The 24,878-nt window shown below is 38.2% G+C and overlaps 4 protein-coding genes across 4 annotated transcripts; 3 read left to right on the top strand and 1 right to left on the bottom strand.

Moving 5' to 3' along the window:
* The first annotated feature begins 482 nt into the window (after nucleotides 1-482).
* fabp10b (fatty acid binding protein 10b, liver basic) lies at nucleotides 483-1,310 on the top strand. The gene is made up of 4 exons (XM_051664384.1): nucleotides 483-555; nucleotides 798-970; nucleotides 1,092-1,181; nucleotides 1,260-1,310. Exons 1-4 carry the CDS (start codon nucleotides 483-485, stop codon nucleotides 1,308-1,310), a joined length of 387 nt encoding a protein of 128 aa, XP_051520344.1.
* Nucleotides 1,311-2,380: 1,070 nt separating this feature from the next.
* On the top strand, nucleotides 2,381-14,790 carry LOC127421462 (serine/arginine-rich splicing factor 10-like). Its single transcript, XM_051664523.1, has 6 exons — nucleotides 2,381-2,597; nucleotides 6,873-6,977; nucleotides 7,677-7,780; nucleotides 8,763-8,916; nucleotides 9,018-9,068; nucleotides 14,043-14,790. The coding sequence occupies exons 1-6, from the start codon at nucleotides 2,533-2,535 to the stop codon at nucleotides 14,326-14,328; spliced, it is 765 nt and encodes a 254-aa protein (XP_051520483.1). The 5' UTR covers nucleotides 2,381-2,532; the 3' UTR covers nucleotides 14,329-14,790.
* Nucleotides 14,791-17,196: 2,406 nt separating this feature from the next.
* Nucleotides 17,197-20,685, top strand: gja9b (gap junction protein alpha 9b). Its single transcript, XM_051664124.1, has 2 exons — nucleotides 17,197-17,283; nucleotides 17,514-20,685. The coding sequence occupies exon 2, from the start codon at nucleotides 17,536-17,538 to the stop codon at nucleotides 19,012-19,014; it is 1,479 nt and encodes a 492-aa protein (XP_051520084.1). The 5' UTR covers nucleotides 17,197-17,283; nucleotides 17,514-17,535; the 3' UTR covers nucleotides 19,015-20,685.
* Nucleotides 20,686-21,529: 844 nt separating this feature from the next.
* LOC127421183 (c-Myc-binding protein-like) lies at nucleotides 21,530-24,624 on the bottom strand. The gene is made up of 5 exons (XM_051664007.1): nucleotides 24,540-24,624; nucleotides 23,586-23,658; nucleotides 23,453-23,501; nucleotides 22,053-22,182; nucleotides 21,530-21,828 (listed from the first exon to the last, which is right to left on the bottom strand). Exons 1-5 carry the CDS (start codon nucleotides 24,552-24,554, stop codon nucleotides 21,787-21,789), a joined length of 309 nt encoding a protein of 102 aa, XP_051519967.1. The 5' UTR covers nucleotides 24,555-24,624; the 3' UTR covers nucleotides 21,530-21,786.
* Between the last annotated feature and the right edge of the window lie 254 nt (nucleotides 24,625-24,878).

The raw sequence follows: 24,878 nt of genomic DNA, 5'->3' as shown, positions 1-24,878 counted from the left end.
TGTGTTTGTGTGTGTGTATGTGTGTGTGTGTGTGTGAGTGTATGTGTTTGTGTGTTTGTGTGTGTGTATGTGTATGTGTGTGTGTGAGTGTATGTGTTTGTGTGTTTGTGTGTGTGTATGTGTGTGTGTGAGTGTATGTGTTTGTGTGTTTGTGTTTGTGTATGTGTTAATAATGTTCAGTTTAATTCAACCGTTACTCTGATGATTGTTTTGTGGAACACTTCATTTATTTCAGAATAATTCACATGATTGATCTTTAATGTGTATGTCATGAAGCTCATGAGACTCATTTGTGACTGAAGCATCACTCTGGTGCCTGTAATGATCTTCCGGGACTCAATTAAAGACTAAACTTCTCAAACACAGTATCATAGGAACACAAGAGCACATTGACCTCTCTTGTCTCATTTATTGCTCAGTGTGAGATCAGTCGAGACTCTTTAATCTCCGTGTGAGTTCAGCTGCTGTTGTTGTGAATAATAATGGCTGTGGATTTCAGTGGAAGCTGGAAACTTTATGAACAGAAGAATCCAGAAGAGTTTCTCAGAGCCATTGGTGAGTCACATCAGACTATGAAAGATTGATGTATTCATTGATTTTTCAAGTGGTTTCAATACTCACGTCTATCTTCTGTTAATTTTTTTTGCATATTTAATATTTTTCAGAATACTGTATGTTGTAAATGCCTCTTTATGTGGCCTGTTTATCTTCTCCAGCAAGAGGTCAAATAAAGTTACTCTAATACTATAAAGCGTTCAAAATGAAATATAGTGTGCAGTTTGTTTTCATTGCCACAGCTGTTCCAGAGATTTACATTAAAATGATGAATGAAGTGAAACCCGTAACGATGATTCAACAGAATGGAGATGAATTCAGTATCTGTGTGAAAACTCCCTTGAGAAGCAACACAAACACCTTCACCATCGGCACTGAGACGGAGTTCAACACCATAGATGGTAAAAAGATCAAGGTGATTCATCAGAGATTCACAATCATACACCATACTGTGATTTTACCGCATTAAAGGCCGTTAATGGCTCAACACGGGACACTAATCTGTTTAATAAACAACATTTTGACTGTGTTTTCAGGGAACAGCTCGACTCATCGATGGAAAGATTGTGATTGAATCAGAAAAATTCACACACGTGAGAGAAATACAAGGAGAAGAGATGATAGAGGTGCATGATTTATTCATTACATCATTTACTCTTTTCTTTATAGTTGACATCATTTTCCTTCCTTTTCTTCACTTTTAGACTCTTTCTGCCGGAAATGCAACCCTCATCAGGAGAAGCAGACGCATTTAAATGACTGCTCTATCCTATATATATAGTTGGAGTTGGTTAGATCAGTTTGTAGTCACTGCTGGTAGTCTAGTGAAGTGGTTCTCAACCTTTTTGACTCCAAGTCCCCCCATTGTCGGAGAAAATATTTAAAGGCCCCCCATATAGGCTATTAGATATTTATATTATAAGATATATCTATTATAAGATTTTTCCTTAAAACTTGTGATTCCAGAAATGTCTAGAACTGTATATTCTTCATAAAAAGCAAGCTGTTCAAGGGAGTTATTACATTTTTAGCATTTTCAGTAAGTTGAATTAGAATAATTATCATATTTTAAATAATTTTAAGAGATCTTGAGGCCCCCAGGAAGTGTGCTGAGGCCCCCTAGTGGGTCCCGACTCCCTGGTTGAGAATCACTGGTCTAGTGTATATTTCATAGTCTGTTCGATCTGCCTTGTGGACATTTTAGGCATGACTTTCAGTTGCGCTTTTTCAACAAAACTGCTCAATGTGGGCTTTTAAGACATTACAACATAAGTTTCTGTAAAGCTTTGAAACAATATGTATTGTGAAAAGCGCTATATAAATAAAATGACTTGACTTAACTCTTTATTATCTCTGTTTTGTTTCTTCAGTTTTCCTTATTTTATTGAGTGTCATGCTGCAGTACTGGAGTCTGCCTGTAGGGGGCGCTGAGCTGCAGTACTGGTGTCTGCCTGTAGGGGGCGGTGAGCTGCAGTACTGGAGTCTCTCTGTAGGGGGCGTTGAGCTGCAGTACTGGTGTCTGCCTGTAGGGGGCATTGAGCTGCAGTACTGGAGTCTGTCTGTAGGGGGCGTTGAGCTGCAGTACTGGTGTCTGCCTGTAGGGGGCATTGAGCTGCAGTACTGGAGTCTGTCTGTAGGGGGCGTTGAGCTGCAGTACTGGTGTCTGCCTGTAGGGGGCGTTGAGCTGCAGTACTGGAGTCTGCCTGTAGGGGGCGTTGAGCTGCAGTACTGGAGTCTCTCTGTAGGGGGCGTTGAGCTGCAGTACTGGAGTCTGCCTGTAGGGGGCGTTGAGCTGCAGTACTGGAGGTTTACCGCTTGAGGCGCTGCGGCGTTGGTGGCGCAGCTGTTGTTCAGGCCTCGTTGCTGCGCAAGTAAAAGCGATTAAAAACCGCGTTTCTCAGCGAGAAAGATTTCAATCAAAGAAAAGATTTTAATTGTAAAGTTGAATTATAACTCGTTAATCGTCATCATTATAATATGTCTCGCTATATGAGGCCGCCGAACAGCTCACTGTTTGTCAGAAACATCTCCGACGAGTCCCGGTAAGAAACATGTTTTATTGTTTTAACGGGTTTAGTTTGTTTATTATTGTTGTTGTTATTGATTGTTCCAGCTGGTCCTGTTCATCTGTACATATGGTCAGGCTGAAATGGTGTTTGGTAAAGGTTTGATTTTAATAATGATTTATTAACTAAGTGTAAGATTAAAATAAACTGTCGCGTACATTTGGGAAACCAAGTTGATCTATTTAATTAAATATTAAACTATTTAAGCTTAAAAAGGTTTTTGTATCCTGAGGATACAAACATATAAGATGCAATATATATTGAGGTCATGCGACTTTAGATAGAAACTCACAATCTTTATCTTAAAAGTAACACAGCAGTGATTATTTATTTATTTATTTATTATTTAGGCATCTGACCTCGAGGCAAATGTTCCTGTTTTTAATGTTATTTTTGTGATTTTTCACAAACTGTTAAATTTTAGATACAAACATGGAAGTGAATTATGTCGGTCTTATTGTTTTGGAAATAGCAATTAATTAATTTTCAGAAGTACTTTTATAGTTTTGGGCTTTTATTGGTTAGTTTCTTGCTCTATTGTCAGGAATTGAAATGACAAGTAAAACATGTTTTGGGTTGGTTTAATGGTAACAGAGGGTTAGTAGTGTTGAGCCATAAACTATTATTATTATTATAACTTTGATCAAAACACTGAAACTCAATGTTGAACCACTTTACTAGAACTGGGCAATAATCACCTTAAAAATATCCTGATATATGATTATATCATCACCCCTGCCGAGGGTCGGTGAATGTTTTTGCTTTATTGATTTTGGTTAAAAAAACATTTAATTCATTTATTGAAACACGAAAATCAAACAAAAGACATTTTCTAAATTAAAATCACACTTTAAACTAAACTAAAAAAAGCAATAAAATAATGAAGTGATCAAAAAATCGTATTTAACCACCTCCCCGAATACATTCACCGTCTCCAACGGCCCATTTACATCATGCAAGCATCCGTCAACGACAACAGATGGAAAATTACTAATACAGATTAAGAACTAAAGACAATTATAAATGTAAAGACAATAATAATCCAAATAAATAAGCCTAATAAATTCCCTTGTGTTCCCAAAATAATGCTGCCAAATGTGTGTTCTTATCGAAGTTGTGTTTGGTATAAAGTTAATGCTGCCTAAAGAAAAGAAAATAACACTCATTTTTAGGTTCAAGGTGAACGTGTATTACTTTGATGTAATCACTTTCATCTTTGTTTCTTTAATACAAAAATATTTATTACTGAACCTGTAGAGTTCACAATGCATGTTAACCGCATAGAAATAAAGTGAATTAAACTCACAGCACCTCCTGAGATAATTTACAGCATTCTCATAGATTACGTTATTCTTGCAAACAGTTTTCAGATGAATGAAACAGAGATAAAAGAGTAAAAACTCTTTACACGTGCTTGTTCCTCGAGACAGACTCGTGCAGCACGCCTCTGAACAAACAGTGAATCAGACATGAACATTGACGGCTTTTCTTTTGTCTGTTCTTATAAATATAATAAAGTGTGTTTCTTCAAGCGCGTGTCTTTGTGACTAACAGCATTTCTTGTCATGTGTCACTCCGAGACGTCTTACAGGTCGCTCGTCTGTTGCGGTTAAATGAGCAAAATGACCCACGCATGAAATGCATTTGGACGAGCTTGTGAACTGGATTTAACCTCGTCGCATTCGGCGGGGGGCGGGTGTTAGTTTCACACCCTGATCACTGTTTAATATTTTTGCCAACTTCCCAGATCCATAGTTTTTCCATTTCCTGATATTGTCGATCATCGTCTGTCAATGAGTGTTGCGATCGGCATTGTGATCTTTGTAAGACATCGTCGATATCAGATTAACATCGTCCTATCTCCCAACCCTACTGTTTACTTACTAAACTAGTTTTGCATGTCCTAAACACTTATTTAATTGGGGTATTTAAGCACCCTGAGTGCACACACAATGTTATATACGCATACATGTTTTTATTGACTTGCAATAACTGTTTCCTTTTAGGTTTTGGTAAGTATGGTTGTGTTCAGAATGGAGTACTAGCTTACTATAGGCTGCTCAGTATATACTGTGTGCCTATGATTTATTAATTAGCATGTGAAACAGCATGAATATGTAGCTAGAACAATGGTTATTTTAATCTGAGCCCATTTACACCTGGTATTAAGATGCTTTTCAGGTGATCAGGGCAGCACTGAACATGGGGGTTAAGGCCTCGATACACCTCAGAGAAGTTCTTCATTCTTCATTCAGGGGTAAAAAGAAGTCGAGCAACGGTATAATGTTTGTGAACATTCAGACACCTGTCACACCGCTGTTGGGGGCGTTTAGAGTAGGGTTACAAACCTTTAGTCACAAGCCAGGACGAGTGTTTTGTTTTTTTTTGTTTTTCAAAACTCTGAAGACACAATGTCATAAACACATTTTTGAGACTTTGGCAAATCTAGTAAAAAAAAATGTCTCATAAGCACCTATTTCAGACTATTTACAGCCTGTTATCTTCTAAATGAACTTAAAACACCCGGAAAATCAATAAAAGGCTTCAGAACTATCATTTGTACACAGTGGGCCTCATTCATGAAACTTTCGTAATATGAGTAAATTCGGAGTAAATTGTGTGTAAAATGGACCTTCATGAAAACTTTCCTCCACATTCACAAACACTGCGTACACTCCAGATTTGTTCGTTAAACGTGTTAATTCCAGACATTAGTAAATATGGGGTGTGTGCACATTCACAATTATCATAATTCACACCCATGAAAACAGCATATAAGGAAGGCATTAGAGGCGCGGGTAAATGCAAACAGGGATATGTGGGATAGTAATGAAAGGGTTTTAAATTACGTGCATTCAAATCACCAAATTTTAATGTAGCAAACACGCTGATGTGGTCCCCTAGAAAGTGAGGAGCCATCACATGTTCTGGCATCGGAGGTTCTTTTATGAATTGAATAATCCAATAGGTCACATTAGTAAATAAATAGTTTAACATAAAGTTTATTCAGTTTACGCTGGCAGGAGGAGGTCCACACTTCTCTGGTTCAGTCGGACGCATCGCCAGCATCATTGCTGGAACTTCTCAGGTAGGGTAAATTATGATGCTAACAGTGATATTGTCTAGAAGTATCTTCAGAGAATCTTATAGAGCTCATATAAAAAAAGAAGAAACGGTTCAGCCAGTCACGTTAGATGGTATTCGTTTTTTTCTTGAGAGAACGCCAAGCACTTATGTTGGAAAAAGCATATACAATTTATGAAGCAGATTTGGGAATAAACTATACTTAAAAAAATCCAAGCATCAAAGAATAGTATTGCCCTGACCCTGATTTAATATGTAGTTACATTTTTAAATTGTTTAATTTCACTTCTATCAAAAGTAGTCATGGCAGTTTGTCTGAATTAACACAAAATGTTGGATATTGTACGCATGATTTACACATGGTTGAAAATACAAAAACTTTAATGAATCCGAGAATTTGTGTCAGAACGGCTTTACGATCGATTGATGTTGTTTCATGAATGAGGCCCAATGTCTGTTGAAGTATTTTAAAGGGACAGTTCACCCAAAAATTATCTTCATTTTCTCACCCTCATACCATCCCAGATGTGTATGACTTTCTTTCTTCTGCTGAACACAAATGAAGATTTTTAGAAGAATATTTCAGCTCTGTAGGTCCATACAATGCAAGTGAATGGTGACCAGAACTTTGAAGCTCTAGAAAGCACACAAATGCAGCATAAAAGTAATCCATACGACTCCAGTGGTTTAATCCATGTCTTCAGAAGTGATATGATAGGTGTGGGTGAGAAACAGATTAATATTTCTTCTTGACCTTTGGCTTAGTTTGTTTACGATCTAAATGTCTAAAATCTTTTAATTTTTTTGGCGTTCTGAAATTTTTAATCTTAAAATTGGAACCGAAAATACAATAATCAGATTTTACAGCTAATTCCACCTTTAAAAAAAATTGCAAAATATTCTGCAAAAACCTTCAGTTTTGTTAAGTGTCACATGTTTACAGTTTAAATCACCAACAAGTCATTTAGCCATTGTTCTAGCCCCATATATGTTACAATGTTTCAAACCGTAATGTACTACATTATCATCTCAGTAAGGCATGCAAATGTATACATACTGCAGAAATAGTAAGAATAGTATGCTTGTACGAATAAAGCTAATGTTATTTGTCAGCTGGAGGTCAGCTGGTTGGGTTATTGAGATCAAACATGTTATTTCCTGGTTCAGGCCAGAGGACCTGCGCAGGGAGTTCGGCCGATACGGGCCCATTGCAGATGTCTACATTCCTCTAGACTTCTATTCACGCCGACCCAGAGGATTTGCGTACATTCAATATCCTTTTCATACCTACTTGAGCTGTGGCGTGAGTGTGTTGGACACGTTAGCGCTTCACAGTCTCTGTCTAACAGTGTGACTCTCCTGCAGGTGTTCTCCATTGAAGCGCACTACACTGCGCACTACACTGCGCACTACACTGCACACTACACTGCACACTACGCTTGAGTCTAACCCTCATTTCTCTGTTGTCGCCCCAGACTGTGTAAAGGCGTCCAGTTGTGGAGCCCGGCACAAAGACACAGTTAACAGAGCCGTGTAGAGTATGACTAAAGACAAGTCATCGGCAGCACGCCACAAAGATCGCTACTTACAGAGAGGCAAAAGTGTGAAAAGAAAAGCAAATTAAAGCTTCAAGAGACAAAGAGGAAAAGAGTCGATCCGGTTGGCCGAAGTGCTCAGATTTGTCCATCAGAGAGAAAGTAAAGACAAAGACAAGCAGCGAATCCAGGTCTACTTGGTCGCATTTTAAAGACTTAAAGATCAAGGTGAAGGTAAAAACACGTATCCTACAACATTCCCACAATTTACACTCAACAGGTGGTTTCACTGAGAGCTGTGAGTAAACTCCAGATGAAGACGCCTGATGAACATGAGGTCTTTCCGAACATACGCCTCATTGTTCAACTGTTTGAAGATCTCTGTGCATGAGCTGTGTCTAGTTTATTGTCATTAGAGCCCTTAACAGCGCAGCACGTTTGAAGATGTGCGAGATGCAGAAGACGCCCTGCACAATCTGGACAGGAAGTGGGTGTGCGGACGACAAATCGAGATCCAGTTTGCTCAAGGGGATAGAAAGAGTAAGTTTTCAAACGCAATTTAACAGATAAAAATAACTCCTGATCCTCTTGATCTGTTTATAACACTCAATTGTCAACAAACGGGAAGATTAGTAGCGCACGTGCTGCAAAGTTTGGGAAGTGACAATTTAAATGCAGGAGAGAATTCCCATGTGTTCGGAATACATGACTCACTCCTAATACCCTGTCTACATCGGATGTGATGCGTAGTGTCAAGCCATAGATCCCATTATAATCAATGATGTTGTCTACACTGGCAGACACGCCAACAATAAACGGGTGTCCCGTTCCATTACTACACAAATTAAACGGTTAGAATGTTAGTGTCTACTAACATGTGTCCTCAAACCATTGCGTCGCACCACGTTAAATGACGTGCCCGGTGTAGACCGCCTCAAACCATTGTGTCGCACCACATCAACGGACGTGCCCGGAGTAGACCGCCTCAAACCATTGCGTCGCACCACGTCAACGGACGTGCCCGGTGTAGACCGGGTGTAAGTCAGTGATACTAACCATAACTGTTTGCCGTTTCACAGCTGTGAACAAGTAACATTAATTTCAACAGTTTAGTGTATTTTAGATTGTTGACCAAACTAATACTAGCGACTAAAGATGATAACGTCCAGCAATGTTTAGTGTCATCAACCGATTGCCAAAACTGTGCATCTTTCTCTGCACATTCATGTTTGTGTTACTGACGGGAGAAAAAGACGGGTATCAAAACTTGTGATTAATTCAAGACTCGCACCTGTAGCGCTGTGCGTCAGACTGACGTGTGATGTAACTGCATCTAGTAGTTCAGTTTAGTTCTGTACACACAGATTTAATGTAAATGTGGTTGTCACTTCCTGAATGTCTGAGTGCGTTGTGTTGTTGAATGTGTATGTCACTCGTGTGTGAACACAATGAAATTGAACACTGTATCTAACTGCAAAGAACGTGCTCTATGAGTATAAACGACTGCTTTCATGTTTCTCAGCGCCCGGTCAGATGAAGTCCAAGGAGCGTCAGTCACCCCACAGTTTCTCTCGAGACGGTCGTCGCAGGCGCTCGCGCAGTCGCAGCTACGGTAGACGCAGATCACGCAGTCCATCTTATGAGAGACGCTACCGAAGATCGGAAAGTCCCAGAGAGTGAGTCGATAATGACCCATCATCGGTCACCATAGCAACCGTCTGTAAGCACAGTGACTGTAAATGTCTAGAACACTGACGGTGTGTTTTGTATTCATCAGGTCGAGAGGAAGAGCACGCAGCAGACGCAGTCGCAGTCGAGAGTATGAGAGGTAAGTTATTGAGAATAAATGTCATTGTGTGATTGATGAATGTTAACTGGTATAAGTGACTGAGATTTCGTTAAGTCGACCGTATCCCTCAAACAGCATTCCTGTCAAACAAACATGGGAACTGTCTTAGTAAAATCTAGTTAAAATAAGATGTTTTTCCACATTGTATTTCTCTAAATGAACAAAGTGATGAATATTTCATTTCTTTTGTTCAAAAATATCCAAAATATTTCACCTACATATTTCACTGAAACATTTTCATACGTGAAAAATGCCGTGCAAAGAATGTTTTATGCAAGTCATTTGTCTGGCTACACTAAAACATGGATTTATTCATTTTTAAAAAGTTAAAATGTGACCAAAATGATGAAAAACTAATTAAATATAGTTAGTAAAATGAATATTTTCATAATGTACCTAGTTAGAAGGTCCCCTGTATAATAACAGCATTAACTGAGAGAATTTCTTTCATACGTCAGCAAAGTTATTATAACAGAAATATACCCATAAATCGATATCGAATTGATTTGAGAGCTTGTGAATCTGAATCGAATTGGGAAATGTCTCAATTCTCAACACACACAATCAGAATGTATTGATCTGTAATGGTGTTTAAATATAATATATCTTTCAGTCGCAGTCTTAAAGGGATAGTTCACCCACAAAAGAAAAGATTATTTCATAATCATTTAATGAATTCAATATGGCATTACATCAAACTCACTTTAATGCTTAATAAAGTACCCACAATTGTAATAAATTAGTCATGAGACTCATGTGTCTTCTGAAGTCATACGATCACTCCGTATGACGAACAGACTGAAATTTAAAGTTTTTCACTTTCAGATCAGATGATGACTATGCTGAATACAATATGGTGGCGACATCGATAACATCATTGGTTCACACGACATTTTCACAATAAGTGTTTTTGGTGAACATTTCCTTACACACTGCCCAGAGTCCTGTTGGCGATGCAGGATGGTTTGAGCTGTGGAGGATATTAAATTAACCACCGTAGCTTTTTCTCTCGCTCCCGTCTGCGTCATATGATTTTTATTGCATTCTTATTAACTTCTCAACATCACTGTGTCCAGTGCAGGTTGATTGATATCAAATTTCCTGTTTGAGTGTGCGCGTGTGTCTCTGTGTGTGCGCGTGTCTGTGTCTCTGTGTGAACTCTGTACTGTGTGTGTGTGTGTTGCAAGTATTGGAAAAGCACTGATGTACTCATTCTCATAACTATTTTGACATTTTCCGAATTGAAACCACGCACAGGAGTCTGGAGTGGGCAAGCGGGTGTTTTATAAATGCTCGGGCTGCAGATTAAATAATCCATGAGATAACAGAGTTTATTCAGATGGTTCAGAATTTAGACAGGAGAACACATGAAGGAAAACGACATCACACAGAAATGAAACTCATTCAAAGATTAAAATAAAAATGCTTTTCTTGTTGAGGTTGTTCTGAATAGTAATTATTGAGACAATCATAATATCATTCAAAAATCATATAGTTCATGGAATAATTGTTTAGTTTGCTTTGCTACTTACTCAATAATCTAAAACAAAGCATGGCAGAATAATATTTCTTCAGACGGATCTGGATATCGACCGCCATTGATTAGTGGATCACAAGGTGCAGCATCTTCTGTCATTACTCGGAGTCAGCTGTCATTTCAGTTTTACAGTACTACAGATGGCAGATATTCTCCACATCTTTATCTACAATCAAAAGATGATTAGGGTAAGTTGTGATTGTGTTACATACACTGTAAAAAGTGGAAACCTGCACTGTTTACTTGCTCTTTATTCATGATGTAACCCATAAAATGTGTTCTGTTGGTGTAACAATGTATTGAGGCTGATTCAGTCATGTTAAGTCATATTTGAGTTTAATGAAAGGAATTAATTTTCATTTTACTACATGCACACATTTTAGGTTAACAATTTTTTGTCAGTAAAAACATATTTATACAACAGCTAGTTCCGGTCCTCTAATCTGATTCACGCACTTGAATATTTCATTTTTGCATCACATAAAATTGAAATGAATAATCCAATGTACATTCAGTAATTTTTTGGTTTTGATGTCTGATACAACAGTGATCTCAGACTTCAGTATCAGTGTGGATGTAGCATGATGCAAAACCAAACAATACCATTTTAAACATACTTTATTTAGCAAGGTGATGTCATGTGTGGGGGGGGGGGGTCTGTGTTACAACAAGAAACTGAGAAGTACCTTGAATCAAACTTTTTCTTCTAGACAACTGCTTTGACTATAGTCAAAAAACATTTCAAACGTCTTTTTCCAGAAGTACTAACCATTTTATTTACAGTCAATAGCATAAGTTTACACACCTCTTTCATAATTTATATAAATATTAGAGATATGAGAGAACGTTTTAATGTACTGTAGTAATGCCCTTTATAAGCTGCATAATAGATATGTACATAAATCCCACAAATACGTATTAGACAGGGAAAGTATAGAGACGACAGGAAATGACAGGTGAACAGTGGGCATGGGATCAGGAAAGGACCTCACGAGCCGGGATTTGAACTCGGGTCACCTGTGATTCATCTGCACCATGTCAGATCATTGCCCACAAGGCTACGGCTCAGATGACATCCACTTGTTTTTTAATGTAGTGTGTTGCCTTATTGAGAGTCAGTGAATGTTTGCACCTTTTGAAATAGTTATATTTCAGTGCTTTAATTGTCTTTAGAGGACAAGTCATTTTTGAGAAGAGCTACAGTTTGCAGAAGGTGCTGGGAAACCAAAGAATATGCAGTACCTTATGGATTTTTGTGGGCAGATTCAATGCTCAGGACAAATCAGGGACTCAAACACAACTATCTTAAGACACAAACAGTCACTGATCATTGAGGGAGCAACACACAAAATTAAGAATCAAAGGGATATAAACCTTTGAACAGGATCATTTGTGTGAATGCAGTTATTTTGTTTTGTGTAATATACAGGTAAATATCTGCCAATACTTCATCAGGGCAGTAATAAACAAAATGCAAATTTTAAGATTGCCCTTTTTAAAGAGAAATGTATACTAAGAGAAATGTATACTTTTGTTTTATTTCAATTTTATGTGATGCAAAAATGAAATATTCAAGTGTGTGAATCAGATTAGAGGACCGGAACTAGCTGTTGTATAAATATGTTTTTACTGACAAAAAATTGTTAACCTAAAATGTGTGCATGTAGTAAAATGAAAATTAATTCCTTTCATTAAACTCAAATATGACTTAACATGACTGAATCAGCCTCAATACATTGTTACACCAACAGAACACATTTTATGGGTTACATCATGAATAAAGAGCAAGTAAACAGTGCAGGTTTCCACTTTTTACAGTGTATGTAACACAATCACAACTTACCCTAATCATCTTTTGATTGTAGATAAAGATGTGGAGAATATCTGCCATCTGTAGTACTGTAAAACTGAAATGACAGCTGACTCCGAGTAATGACAGAAGATGCTGCACCTTGTGATCCACTAATCAATGGCGGTCGATATCCAGATCCGTCTGAAGAAATATTATTCTGCCATGCTTTGTTTTAGATTATTGAGTAAGTAGCAAAGCAAACTAAACAATTATTCCATGAACTATATGATTTTTGAATGATATTATGATTGTCTCAATAATTACTATTCAGAACAACCTCAACAAGAAAAGCATTTTTATTTTAATCTTTGAATGAGTTTCATTTCTGTGTGATGTCGTTTTCCTTCATGTGTTCTCCTGTCTAAATTCTGAACCATCTGAATAAACTCTGTTATCTCATGGATTATTTAATCTGCAGCCTGAGCATTTATAAAACACCCGCTTGCCCACTCCAGACTCCTGTGCGTGGTTTCAATTCGGAAAATGTCAAAATAGTTATGAGAATGAGTACATCAGTGCTTTTCCAATACTTGCACACACACACACACACACACACACACACACACACACCTTATCAGGAGTTTGGAATACTAAGAATGTTTTTTCACATTTTGAAAGAATTTGCTACTTTAGTTAGCTTGCAACGTTTGTGAAAACCAATAGCCAGTTTAGTTAGTCACCTAGCTGTTAAACCTGAACTCAAACCCTGAGTCAAATTCTGTGTGAGCAGTTGAATAAACAGTTCTGGACAGCGGAGATAAAATCCTTACATATTAAGTGTTGACAGAAGGACATCAGGTCCTGGATTATCTGTCAACAAAAGTCGGATGCAGTCATTTAATGTGCGTTTGCACTGTGAAACAAAAGAAATTGTTGCCGTTAATGATTTGAATCCTCCGACTTGCCGTAGATACCTCAAACATGATAGAGTTATGTACATGAGCAAATGAATGCGCTAATTAAGTTACGTGAGGCACTAAAATAAAGCGCATTAACTTAACGCGTGACGGTGTACGGCATTTAGAAAACGCCGTTTCAAAGCTTAATACGGCGATACAAAACACGTGAATTCTGACCCTCTTGGCTTTCCATATTTGTGTTGCACATTATGTGCACAAGTGTCACAGACACTTGTGTGAGTGTGTGTGTGTGTGTGTGTATGTATATATATATATATATATATATATATATATATATATATATATGTATGTGTGTGTTTGTGTGTGTGTTTAATGTGTCTGTGTGAGAGAGACTTCCCGTTATATTTCTGGCAGGAGTGAGTTGACTGTTACACTAACCCTAATTATTAAAATCAGAGGGGAATGATAGGTTGATAAGGTTGTTCAAAATCCTCAAACCCTATTGGTTGTTAGGAATGTTGTTCCAAGACTGAAAAGAAGTTATGGAATGCATCTTCTAATACAGTCACATTCATGATTGATTGAAGTGTTGCGTTGTTTGTTTAATGTACGTTGATGCTAAACTGCTGTATCTGTGTCTGTTTATCTGATATGTTACAGTAAAATAAGTTTTAATGTTGTTAATGGTCATGTGACACTTGCAGGCACAGACCATCTGCCCGTGACCAGCGACGCTCACGTGGCGACGCCCACTCACGCAGCCGGAGCCCCTCCCACTCTAAACCCAGAGGTGGGCGCAAAGAGTCGGATGTAGGCCGTTCCCACTCCAGGTCCAAATCCATCAGCCCGCGGGAACAGAACAATTTTCACGCGGAGAAACAAGATGCTCCCGACAAGACCCGTGCACGCTCGCCGTCACGTTCGCAGTCACGCTCGCGCTCCAGGTCTCGCTCGCGCTCTTGGGCAGGTCGCAAGTCATGGGGTCATTAGAGCGCTTACGAGCTGCCGATGACATCAGAGATCTGTTGTCATAGCAAAACAGATCAGTTCATTTTTTTGGGTGAAGATTAAAACGTGTTGTAGGTTGCAGTTGTCTCTGCGAGTAACTTATTTTTTTATAAGGTTTAATAAAGGGATTCAATCTGCAGGCTGTTTTAGCAAACATAAAAACATCTCAGTTTATGGGCTGCAGAAAATGTGAGCCAGAAATGTTCATGCTAACATTGAAGTATTTGTGTAATGTTAAAGGATGGTTTAGTTTACGAGCGCAGCTGCATCTGTGAGGTGGTGCAGAATACAAGGTGTAAATTGCTTTCAATATTTTTGTATGAAATTTTGTTTTAGTTGACCATATAAAACTGTCTTCCATGAACGTGTCACGTGTTTTATTGAGATCTGCAGACCTTTTACATGTAACCTCAAAATTAAATAAAATGATCATGCATAACTGAATTATGTTTTGTGATTCCTCGATCTTCCTATAAACTGATATAAGATCAGTATCTGCTAAAATAACTACAATAATTAATTATATATAAATCACAAATCTAAACATGCTGCACCATCACAAAATGTCTCCAAAAGGAAATATTATGTGATGTCAGCATATTTTCATTCATTTTGAGATGTCAAATGTTTGTTGAAAGTGTAATATTTGCATTATTTATAACTTGTGTTGGGCAGTAACGTTGATGAAACAAACATTTCTCCAATCTGATTATTTTTAAACAGTCTGATTGGAGATTTCAATGTAATAATTTAATAATTAACCATGCAAAAAAACCATGTCATTAGACCACTATTATGAGCATTGAGGGGGGGCATGTACCCCTCAATGTCTACGGTGGTTACGGCCCTGCACTATATCATCAAACTAGTATTATAGAATTATGTTATGTGAATAAGACACATATAAGACTAACATGTTCTGTTTCACTTGGAGCAAAATGTGTTTAGTATTATATACTGTAAATACTGTACACTGCAAATATGTTAATTTATTTGCTGATAATAAACATGAAATTACAGCTTTCTATGTTTCATATTAGGGACATGATTTATATAAGACAAGGAAAATGAAGTAGCTTTAATATAAGTTAGTAATTTGCCATGTAGCTTGTGTTGAAACTAGCAACTTGCTCTAAAAGATTTAATCTTGGCTAATATTTCTTTTGAGAAGTTGGTAGTTTTAACTAGTTAAAAAAATATTCCGAGTTCAATACAAGTTAAGATCAATCGACAGCATTTGTGTCATAATGTTGATTACCACAAAAATTAATGTCGACTCGTTCCTCCTTTTCTTTAAATGTGTGTTCCAGTGAGACACTTACAATGGAAGTCAATGGAGTCAATCTGTAAACATTAAAATACTCACTGTTTCAAAAGTATAGACACAAGCAGTGCTCTGGTGCTTATGTTTCAGTGGGCCCTTGCCAGTCGTCAAAGCGGGCATGTGTGACCAAGGTTTAAGCTCGTGTTAATGTAGCACTGGTCACAAGACATAATATGTGTGTTAACATGATTTTAATGTGATAAAAATGACTTACTAACCACATCTGTGTAAAGACATAGGCAATTTTACAACTGCGTTGCCATGACGATGTACTGTCAACAAACCCTAAAATTACTGTAAAAACAAATTTACAGCTCAAATAATACACAAGTTTTGACAGAACAATTAATTCAAATGCTATTATAAAATTACAAACTTCACATTTCTGACTTTAAACCCTCCAAAAATTGACCCCATTGACTTCTATTGTAAGTGTCTCACTGGAACACAGATTTTAATTTTTCTAAGAAAAGGAGGAACAAGTCGAAATTACATTTAAATGCTTTTGAATGAGCTGAACTTGTATTGAACTTGGAATATTCCTTTAAACACTGTGTTTGCAGGTGTTATTGTGTGAACGTGCAGCAGATCTGTGCTGGATTTCACTTTCACCTGCCAGCTGTAAGTTACCAATCATTAAATGTTCGTAATGAAGAGAGAAATGGAATGAGAGATGGAGATTCATGTTCATTTGAGCATCACACAAATATTCATTATCTCCTTTGAACTTGTAGTCATTTGTCACCACAGAACCTTTGCACTGTATTTTGATTTTCGTTTAATTTAGTTTGATCTACATAGAATCATGTTTTCAACACAAGTGGCATTTGGCGCCTTCACTGCACGTGTCAAATACAGCTTCTCGCCGATCACGTGATACATTAGGTCATATTTATCGGTTGCGTGTAAGTGAACAGCCACTCACATGAGTCCAAAATCTATCCCACAATCCATTTGACTCTGATTGGCCAAGAGATGTTGAAGCACCATACACAGAAAACGTTACTGCTATCGATTCCTCAACGATGGATTTAAAAACATCGACAAATGACGGCTTGAGGGAAAATCTAGATTGGATTCAGAGAGAGCTGTTCATGTATGAAATCGGACATGACTGATTGATCATTAATCAGGATAAGTATCGGTAGATGGAGGACAGAATTACTGTGTTCAGCCAGAGTCTGACGGGACCTTTCAGAACTCGATGCACACATTCATATTGAGCAGAACCTGTGAATGAAAAAACACGTCTCTTCAGTATACATTTCCAAAAGACTGGTGTGAGCTGAAAAATAAACATTCAAACAATGTTCTTAAGTAATGAATCATAATTACTGTCATTTGTCACTATTGTGGTGTAAATGATTGAATTACACTGCAGCTACATGTGGACAGTGAAGAGATCAAATTATTTATTTGACATTTCATTTTCTGAATGTGCTGCAGGGCTTTTTATCGCATTGATTACTTTCACCAGCATAAAATGTTAGCAGTGACCTAGATTTTTCCAACCCAACAATGTCAAATTCAGCAGTCTCTGCTAGCTCATTTTTATCATGCCATCATCTTTATTCAGTGTCTTATATCTTCAGAAGAACTGACTATTTCAAATGGTAATTATTTCTAAAAAAAATGTTTGTTCATAACTTTTGTTGTTGTTTTTCAGATTTCTATATGGACAGATGGGCTTACAAATCTGATACAGACATGGCACATGCAGTTGGTCAAATGCTGTCACGTGTCTGTGTTGTATGTTGTCCAGTTGAAACTCGTGTAAAGCGCAGCCCAGAATGTTATGAATTTTTGTTCCGAGCACACAGCTAACCTCTCTCTCCATCGGCAGCGCCGGCGATGCCCTTGTGAAGATGGGCGACTGGAACTTCCTGGGAGGAATTCTGGAGGAGGTTCACATCCACTCCACCATGGTGGGAAAGATCTGGCTCACCATCCTCTTCATTTTCCGAATGCTTGTGCTGGGTGTCGCGGCTGAGGACGTGTGGAACGACGAGCAGTCCAACTTCATCTGTAACACGGAGCAGCCTGGCTGTCACAATGTGTGCTACGACCATGCGTTCCCCATCTCCCTGATCCGCTACTGGGTGCTGCAGGTGATTTTCGTCTCCTCCCCCTCACTGGTCTACATGGGTCATGCCATCTACCAGCTGCGAGTTCTGGAGAAGGAGCGTCACTGCAAGAGAGTGGCTCTGAGGAGAGAGCTGGAGACGCTGGATGCAGAGCTGGTGGAATCTCGGCGGCGCATCGAGAGGGAACTGCGGCAGCTGGAACAGGGTAAACTCAACAAGGCTCCGCTCAGGGGCTCATTGCTGCGCACTTACGTGGTGCACATCGTCACCCGCTCGGTGGTGGAGGTGGGCTTCATGATGGGACAATACCTGCTGTACGGTCACCACCTGGAGCCGCTGTACAAGTGCGACAGAGAGCCGTGCCCTAATGTGGTGGACTGCTTCATCTCTCGACCCACCGAGAAGAGCGTGTTCATGGTGTTCATGCAGGGCATCGCGGCCGTGTCGCTTTTCCTCAGCCTGCTGGAGATCCTGCATCTGGCATATAAGAAATTGAAGAAGGGAATTATGGACTACTATCCTCACCTGAAAGATGACCTGGGCGATTATTATGGTACCAAGTCCAAGAAGAACTCAGTGGTGCATCAGGTGTGTCTGAGTCAAGGATGCAAAGCCACCATCCCCACCGTACCCGGTGGCTTTGGGTCGCTCCTGGAGAAACAGGGCAACGGACCAACGTACCCGCCGCTCATCAACACCTTATCTGCGTTCGTTCCAATCCAGAGTCACTCTGGACCATCGGGTCTGGACATTCCGAGGGAGAAAAAGTACATCGCCCCAAGTCCTCTGGAACACAACAGCAATTCCAACAACACCGGCAACGACATACACTCTCCTCTTGTGCACAGACGGGACGGTCCGGAATGCTTCCCGTCTGTCTCGCTGGAGTCCGACCGCTCAGACTTCCCCACCCTCCCCATAACGGACATGTCCTTGTGCCCGGCAGTGCTGCGGAAGCCCCGGCGAGTGAGCCCTCCCTGGAACTGTAGCACGGTTATGGAGGGAAACGATTCGGACAACAGCAGAGACTCCAACAGCGAAGCGGTAAACCAGGGCATGAGAACTTGCTGCGGCAGGGCCATCTCTAAGAGCGATCTGATGAGAGGCAGCAGAACGAACACGCCTGACTCTGTGACCGAATTGAGCTCTGGTTCTCGCCATCACAGTTCTGTAGAAAGTCCCTCGTTCTCACCAAACCGACGAACATCATTTGCTAGCAACAACAGCGGCAGAAGAGCGGCCACTGACTTGCAGATCTGAGCTGTTAGTTTCCATGTCTTATAAAGCTTTCTGTCATCTTCATTAAGGGACTGATTGACTGTAGAATGACTCATGTCTGTCGCTCAAGTGAAAGAGTTTGTCTTGTCTAGGTTGTTATATACTACACATGATATTCTAGTAATGTTTTTCTAAAAAGAGGAATGATTTCTTTGCTCTTTATTTTCTAAATGTCAAGATGTTTTTGGCTGAAACCATTTATAACTGACAGACATATCTTAATGTGTATTTTTTATATTGAGGACTTTGTCATTGTCATGTTATCTGTAGAATTGAAATCATTCCTTTGATGTGATATTAGAATATAGATTCTACATTCTACAACATCTACAATCCAGAATCTCCAGCTTCATTTACACAATGTTAAAAATGAAAAGTTTTTTCAGTCACTGACTGTCTCTCTGATTTATCAGTTTAAACAAGTACATACTGGGCACAGTTTGAGTATTTAACAAACTGGGTTATTGTTTCCATGTGATTAAACCTGTGGTCACCAGATTAGTGGACCATGGTCCAAGTCAGGACCCTGGATTGGTTCCATCTAGCTGTAAATAATTTCTCAGAAATTAATAAGAATCATGAATAGTTTTTTCTCCACATTTAATAGTTCAGCTGACTCGCACTGCAAAGTGCGAGTCAGGAGGTGTTTACTTTTAATGTGGCACTCGTATCCAGTGTAGTCTGTAACCATGTCCACACTAATCAGTTTTATTGTAATATGTAATATTGTTTTCAAACATTCCATTTTGGTTTGGGGAAAATGCTATTCTAGTGTAAATGAGGTGTAAATGTTTTAAATGTGTTTTCAAATGAAACTATTTTAGTGTGGATGTGGTCTGTGCAACTGTATTTTGTTAACGGTTGCCAAACAATGTCACAACTTACAGCATTAACATAGAATTCAACTCTTTCACATGTGCATATGTCAGCTATTTTACAATGGCTTCAACCGTGGCTCACTGGCTTTGTTTTAATCTTTTTACTCAAAATGAAATTATTCCAGAATTATCATCGATTTGTTATTAATCTTCTTATATTTTGGTTTGCGCCCATCATGTAACCAATAAAAAGAGAAAGTGATCAAATGAGACCTTAACAGTTACAGTTTTTTCCCTCGTGACCTCATAATCTGAAAGGGCGCCTGAGGCAGAAATCACCCAAATGTAAGTACATTTGTGACATTGATCATATGAACTCTTTGTACTGGCAGTCAGATTAAAACTTCAATTCTCAAATCATGCTGGATAACATCATCATCAGGTTTTGTTCATGTGCAAGCTGTCATTACAGCAAACGAGAGACATACCAAATAAGACATTGTGGAAAGTTAGAAAATGGCAAGTAAAATGTTCAACCTCAAATCAAATGATTATGCTGATAATATAATTTTGCAGTGCAACATATCAGTACTTAAGGGCAAACTAAAATAATTTTTCACTGCTGAACCAAGACTTAAGTGAGCAGTACACTGCAATAATTCCTTACATTTATATAGTGCTTTTCTAGGCACTCAAAGCATTTTAGTGTTAGGGAACTCTCCTCAACCACCACCAGTGCACAACATCCATCTGGATGATGTGATCCCAGCCATAATGCGCCAGAAAGCCCATCACACACTAGCTATTGGTGGAGACAGGACAGTGATGTAGCCAATACATATACAGTGCCTTGCAAAAATATTCAGACCCCTCACCAATTATCACATATTACTGAATTACAAATGGTACATTGAAATTTCATTCTGTTTGATATTTTATTTTAAAACACTGGAACTCAAAATCAATTATTGTTAGGTGACATTGGTTTTATGTTGGGAAATATTTAAAAATAATAATAAAAAACAGAAATATCTTGCTGTCCACAAGCGTCACCCAAACAACCTGAAGCAAATCTGCCGAGAAGAATGGGCCAAAATCACTTGGTCACTGTGTGCAAACTGGTACATTTGTACCCCAAAAGACTTAAAGCAGTTATTGCAGCAAAAGGTGGCTTGACCAAATATTAATGTGTGGGGTTGAATACTTATGCATTAAATATTTCCCCCCCCCAAAAAAAATCCAATGTCACCATACAATAATTGATTTTGAGTTTCAGTGTTTTAAAATAAAATATCAATCAGAATTAAATTTCAGTGTACCATTTGTAATTCGGTAATATGAGAGAACTGGTCAGGGGTCTGAATACTTTTGCAAGGCACTGTATAAATTATATATATATATATATATATATATATATATATATATATATATATATATATATATATATATATATATATGGGATTATTAGGAAGGTTACACCCCTACTCTTTACGAGAAATGCCCTGGGAACCTCAGTTTAACGTCTCATCCAAAGGACAGTGCCTTTTTACAGTAGAGCATTTCCGTCACTATATTGGTGCATGAGGACCCACACAGACCACAGGGTGAACACCTGCTGACCTCACTAAGTTTTTTAAAAGCCTATTTTAATATGGGTTTCCAATGTACAACTCTAAGAATGTATTTTTTGTATTTTATTTCCTAAAAAGTCTAATTGTCATCACAAATTAATATAAAAGCTTCCTTCAGCAACACATTTGACAATTTTTCAAATACATTTTATAAAAGGGTTAGTGCAAAAAAAAGGTGTTTATTAAATATCAGGCACATTTTACTTAAATATTCACTTCTTAGGCATTTTAATACAAAACAGAATTTTAACAAAAAAGACTTTTACTCATGTGAAGAAATATCATTTAGAACTCAAAAAAGATGTTTATTCCGTTCCATCTTCCTGCACAGACTCGTACTGCAGAAGCTGTAAATTTAATTCAAACAAAACACAAGACTTAGTCATTCTGACAAATATACACACCCAAAATTCTCAAAACAAATCTTATCAGAGGGCTACAAGTAACTTAACTATGGGCACACAGATTCTAAGATAAAAAAAAGTAGAAGCTTGAATTTGAGTACTGTTGTGAAGTTAAAAAGAAGTCTTTCAGTTTCTGGTCTGAACATTGTTGATGCTAGTGATCTCACCCTGTTTTTAAGATCTTTATTTTCCTCCATGAGCTGTTCATATTTGTGCTGTAAATCATTCAGCTCCAGGCGCAGATTCTCCACATCAGTGGACTCGGCTCCAGCGACACCAAGGTGATGCTTTATAAAGCTGACGGGCGGGTGTTAAGGCTTCTGTCTTACCCGCTTGTGACTCTGAAATCCACTTTATACCAAAATGGTGCCACAGTAGGTGCTCGTAATTGTGGACTGCTCTCAGAACTGATCAGTGTTTACACTTGAGAGATGAATGATGACATAACTGAGTAAATAACCTCTAGTTTATTTAGGAACTTCATTTAAATGTATAACACCCTGTCTATGCCGACAGTAAACGAATAATCCATTCTAAAGCTGGCGTGCTGCAGAGCTACTCCAGACACTTTATTAAGGGGCGGTCACCACACTTCGTGCTCCATTCAATCCCATTCAAATGCATCCGAATGCAGCAGAGCGGAAATGAAAGCTCATACTATTACGCTGCGTACCAAAGTTAAATTTTGTTGAACTCTGAACCGTGAATTTGTACGACAAGAGGACGCTCGACCAATAGGAAACCGAAACGTCACACGTTGACCTCCTGGCTCAATTCAAAGGATACATATTTCAAAGCTGCGAGAATTGTTGTTGCAGAAAAGTGAGTAGACAATATATTTTACATTTTTAATATATATTATTTGTGATGTATTATTTACTTACACCAGAAGCCCTTGTGCATCTCATCATATCCTTGGTCGTTGCATTGTCCGGGAAAAAAAAAAGTACTCAAAGCCTAGTGTGACTGCCCCTTTATCCCGTCTGTCTGAAATAAAATGATTACACTTCCCAAATATCATACATGTGAATCTTTCTGATTTTATCTGTTACCCATTTAAATAAATTTTGACTGATGCAATAAAGCCATCTTGTGATGTTTCTGGTCTCTGGTCAACTGATTTAAATACTTTTGATTCTAAACACATGTATACGCAGTTTTAGCAACAATAACAATACAATAATAATTATATAAGTAAATGTTTATACCAGTGGATTTCCATTGAAAATAAAGTATGATACAGGTTATTCACCGATTTGACCATTGAAGTAGTGTACTAGAGCTCACAGCTGATTGGTCCGTGCTGTTTGCACATCATTTAGAAAGTTCAGTTCGACTTTTCAGTGTAGACAGGGTGTTAGGAAAACTCGTAGGAATCGACTCTGACACATGATATTTGTATATGTACACTTCTTGACCAGCAGGTTTTATGGGTCGGTATGAAGCCAATTTTTCAGGTCTAAAACGGCCTTTCCTTCAGTGAAAACACACGGTACCGAGTCAGATTGGGTACCGTTACGCTGTTGGTGGAAAATGTGTGAGGGACAGTCAGTATTAGAAAGGATACTCAAGAGCATTGTTGGGTTTCTCCGTTTCCTCGTACAAAGCCACCAACACTGAAATGTGGAAAATAAGATCAGTTACATCTAAAAAAAAATAAAAAAAGATAATAAATAATAAAAACCTGATGTAAGGCTTACCGTTGGTGAAACTGTCCAGGACTCCAGCTTTCTCTAGATATCTCCGAAACTGCTCACGCTTCGAGTCTGATGCCTACATGAGAAGATCACAAGAGTGACACAACTTGAGCTACTAAAGTAAATTACACATATAATTATTTGAAACATTTTCAGAACATGTCATTCTCTCCCGCCTGAGAGAATCCAGCAGCTTGTGACATTCATATATGAGGCTCTTAAATCAGAATAATAATGTGATGCACAAGATCTTCCCAAAGAGAGAAAAACACTGAATCAAGCACTTTCTGAAAGAGTTATTATGATACATAAAGTAATTATGATTAATAATAACAAATTATATTAAAACTAAGACCAAATGCACACAGTGGCCCCTAAAAGTAGCTGGACTCTTAAAATGTGTTAACAACAAATCAAAGCAAGTGTCATTTATTACTAAATACAGCACACTTTACAAACCATTTGACAAAAACAAGTTTGTTGGGTTTGAAATGAAAATTAAACGTGTTGAATGTGATGAGCAACACCTGACAAACTACTCTTCCATTTCTATTATTATCATTATCTATCCTATAAAGATATAGAAATAGAAGTTTAATAGTGTGTCATCTCAAACTCAACCAGACACGAAACAGTCTGTGCTATAATTATTTAAAATAACGATTGTTTTGATATTTTCTTACACAATGCAGAAAACATTCATACAATAGCTGTAGCTCAGGGTTCCAAATATTGTTGTGCCTGTAGTTTTGTCAGTACTTTGAAAAAACAGGTTTTAAAAACTAAAAGTAAAAAACAACAAACATCGTTAAACGTCGAAGCGTTGCGAGTTTATTCAAGTTCTAAACAAGAGACTTTACTGTCTCTCGACATACTAAATCACACAGCAGCTGTATATAAACCAGTCTGGACGTTTGTCACTGTGTTTCTTGTGTTTGTTTGTGTTTATTTACTCACTCTGTAATGCGCCATCACGAACAACGACAATAACGCTCTACAGCTGACGACTCTCTGTGCGCATGCGCGCTCCCCACAGGAAGAAGAGCGCTCTACAGCTGACGACTCTCTGTGCGCATGCGCGCTCACCACAGGAACATGAGCGCTCTACAGATGACAGACTCAGAATCAGAATCAGCTTTATTGCCAAGTATGCTTACACATACAAGGAATTTGTCTTGGTGACAGGAGATTCCAGTACACAGACAATACAACAACAACAAGAAATAATTAAAAAATAATTAAAAATTTAATAAAAAAAAAAGAAAAAGAAAAGAAAAGAAAGTATATATAGAATAC

The sequence above is a fragment of the Myxocyprinus asiaticus genome, chromosome 30 (assembly GCF_019703515.2).
Source record: "Myxocyprinus asiaticus isolate MX2 ecotype Aquarium Trade chromosome 30, UBuf_Myxa_2, whole genome shotgun sequence".
Taxonomy (NCBI): domain Eukaryota; kingdom Metazoa; phylum Chordata; class Actinopteri; order Cypriniformes; family Catostomidae; genus Myxocyprinus; species Myxocyprinus asiaticus.
This window is presented reverse-complemented; position numbering and strand designations above follow the sequence as displayed.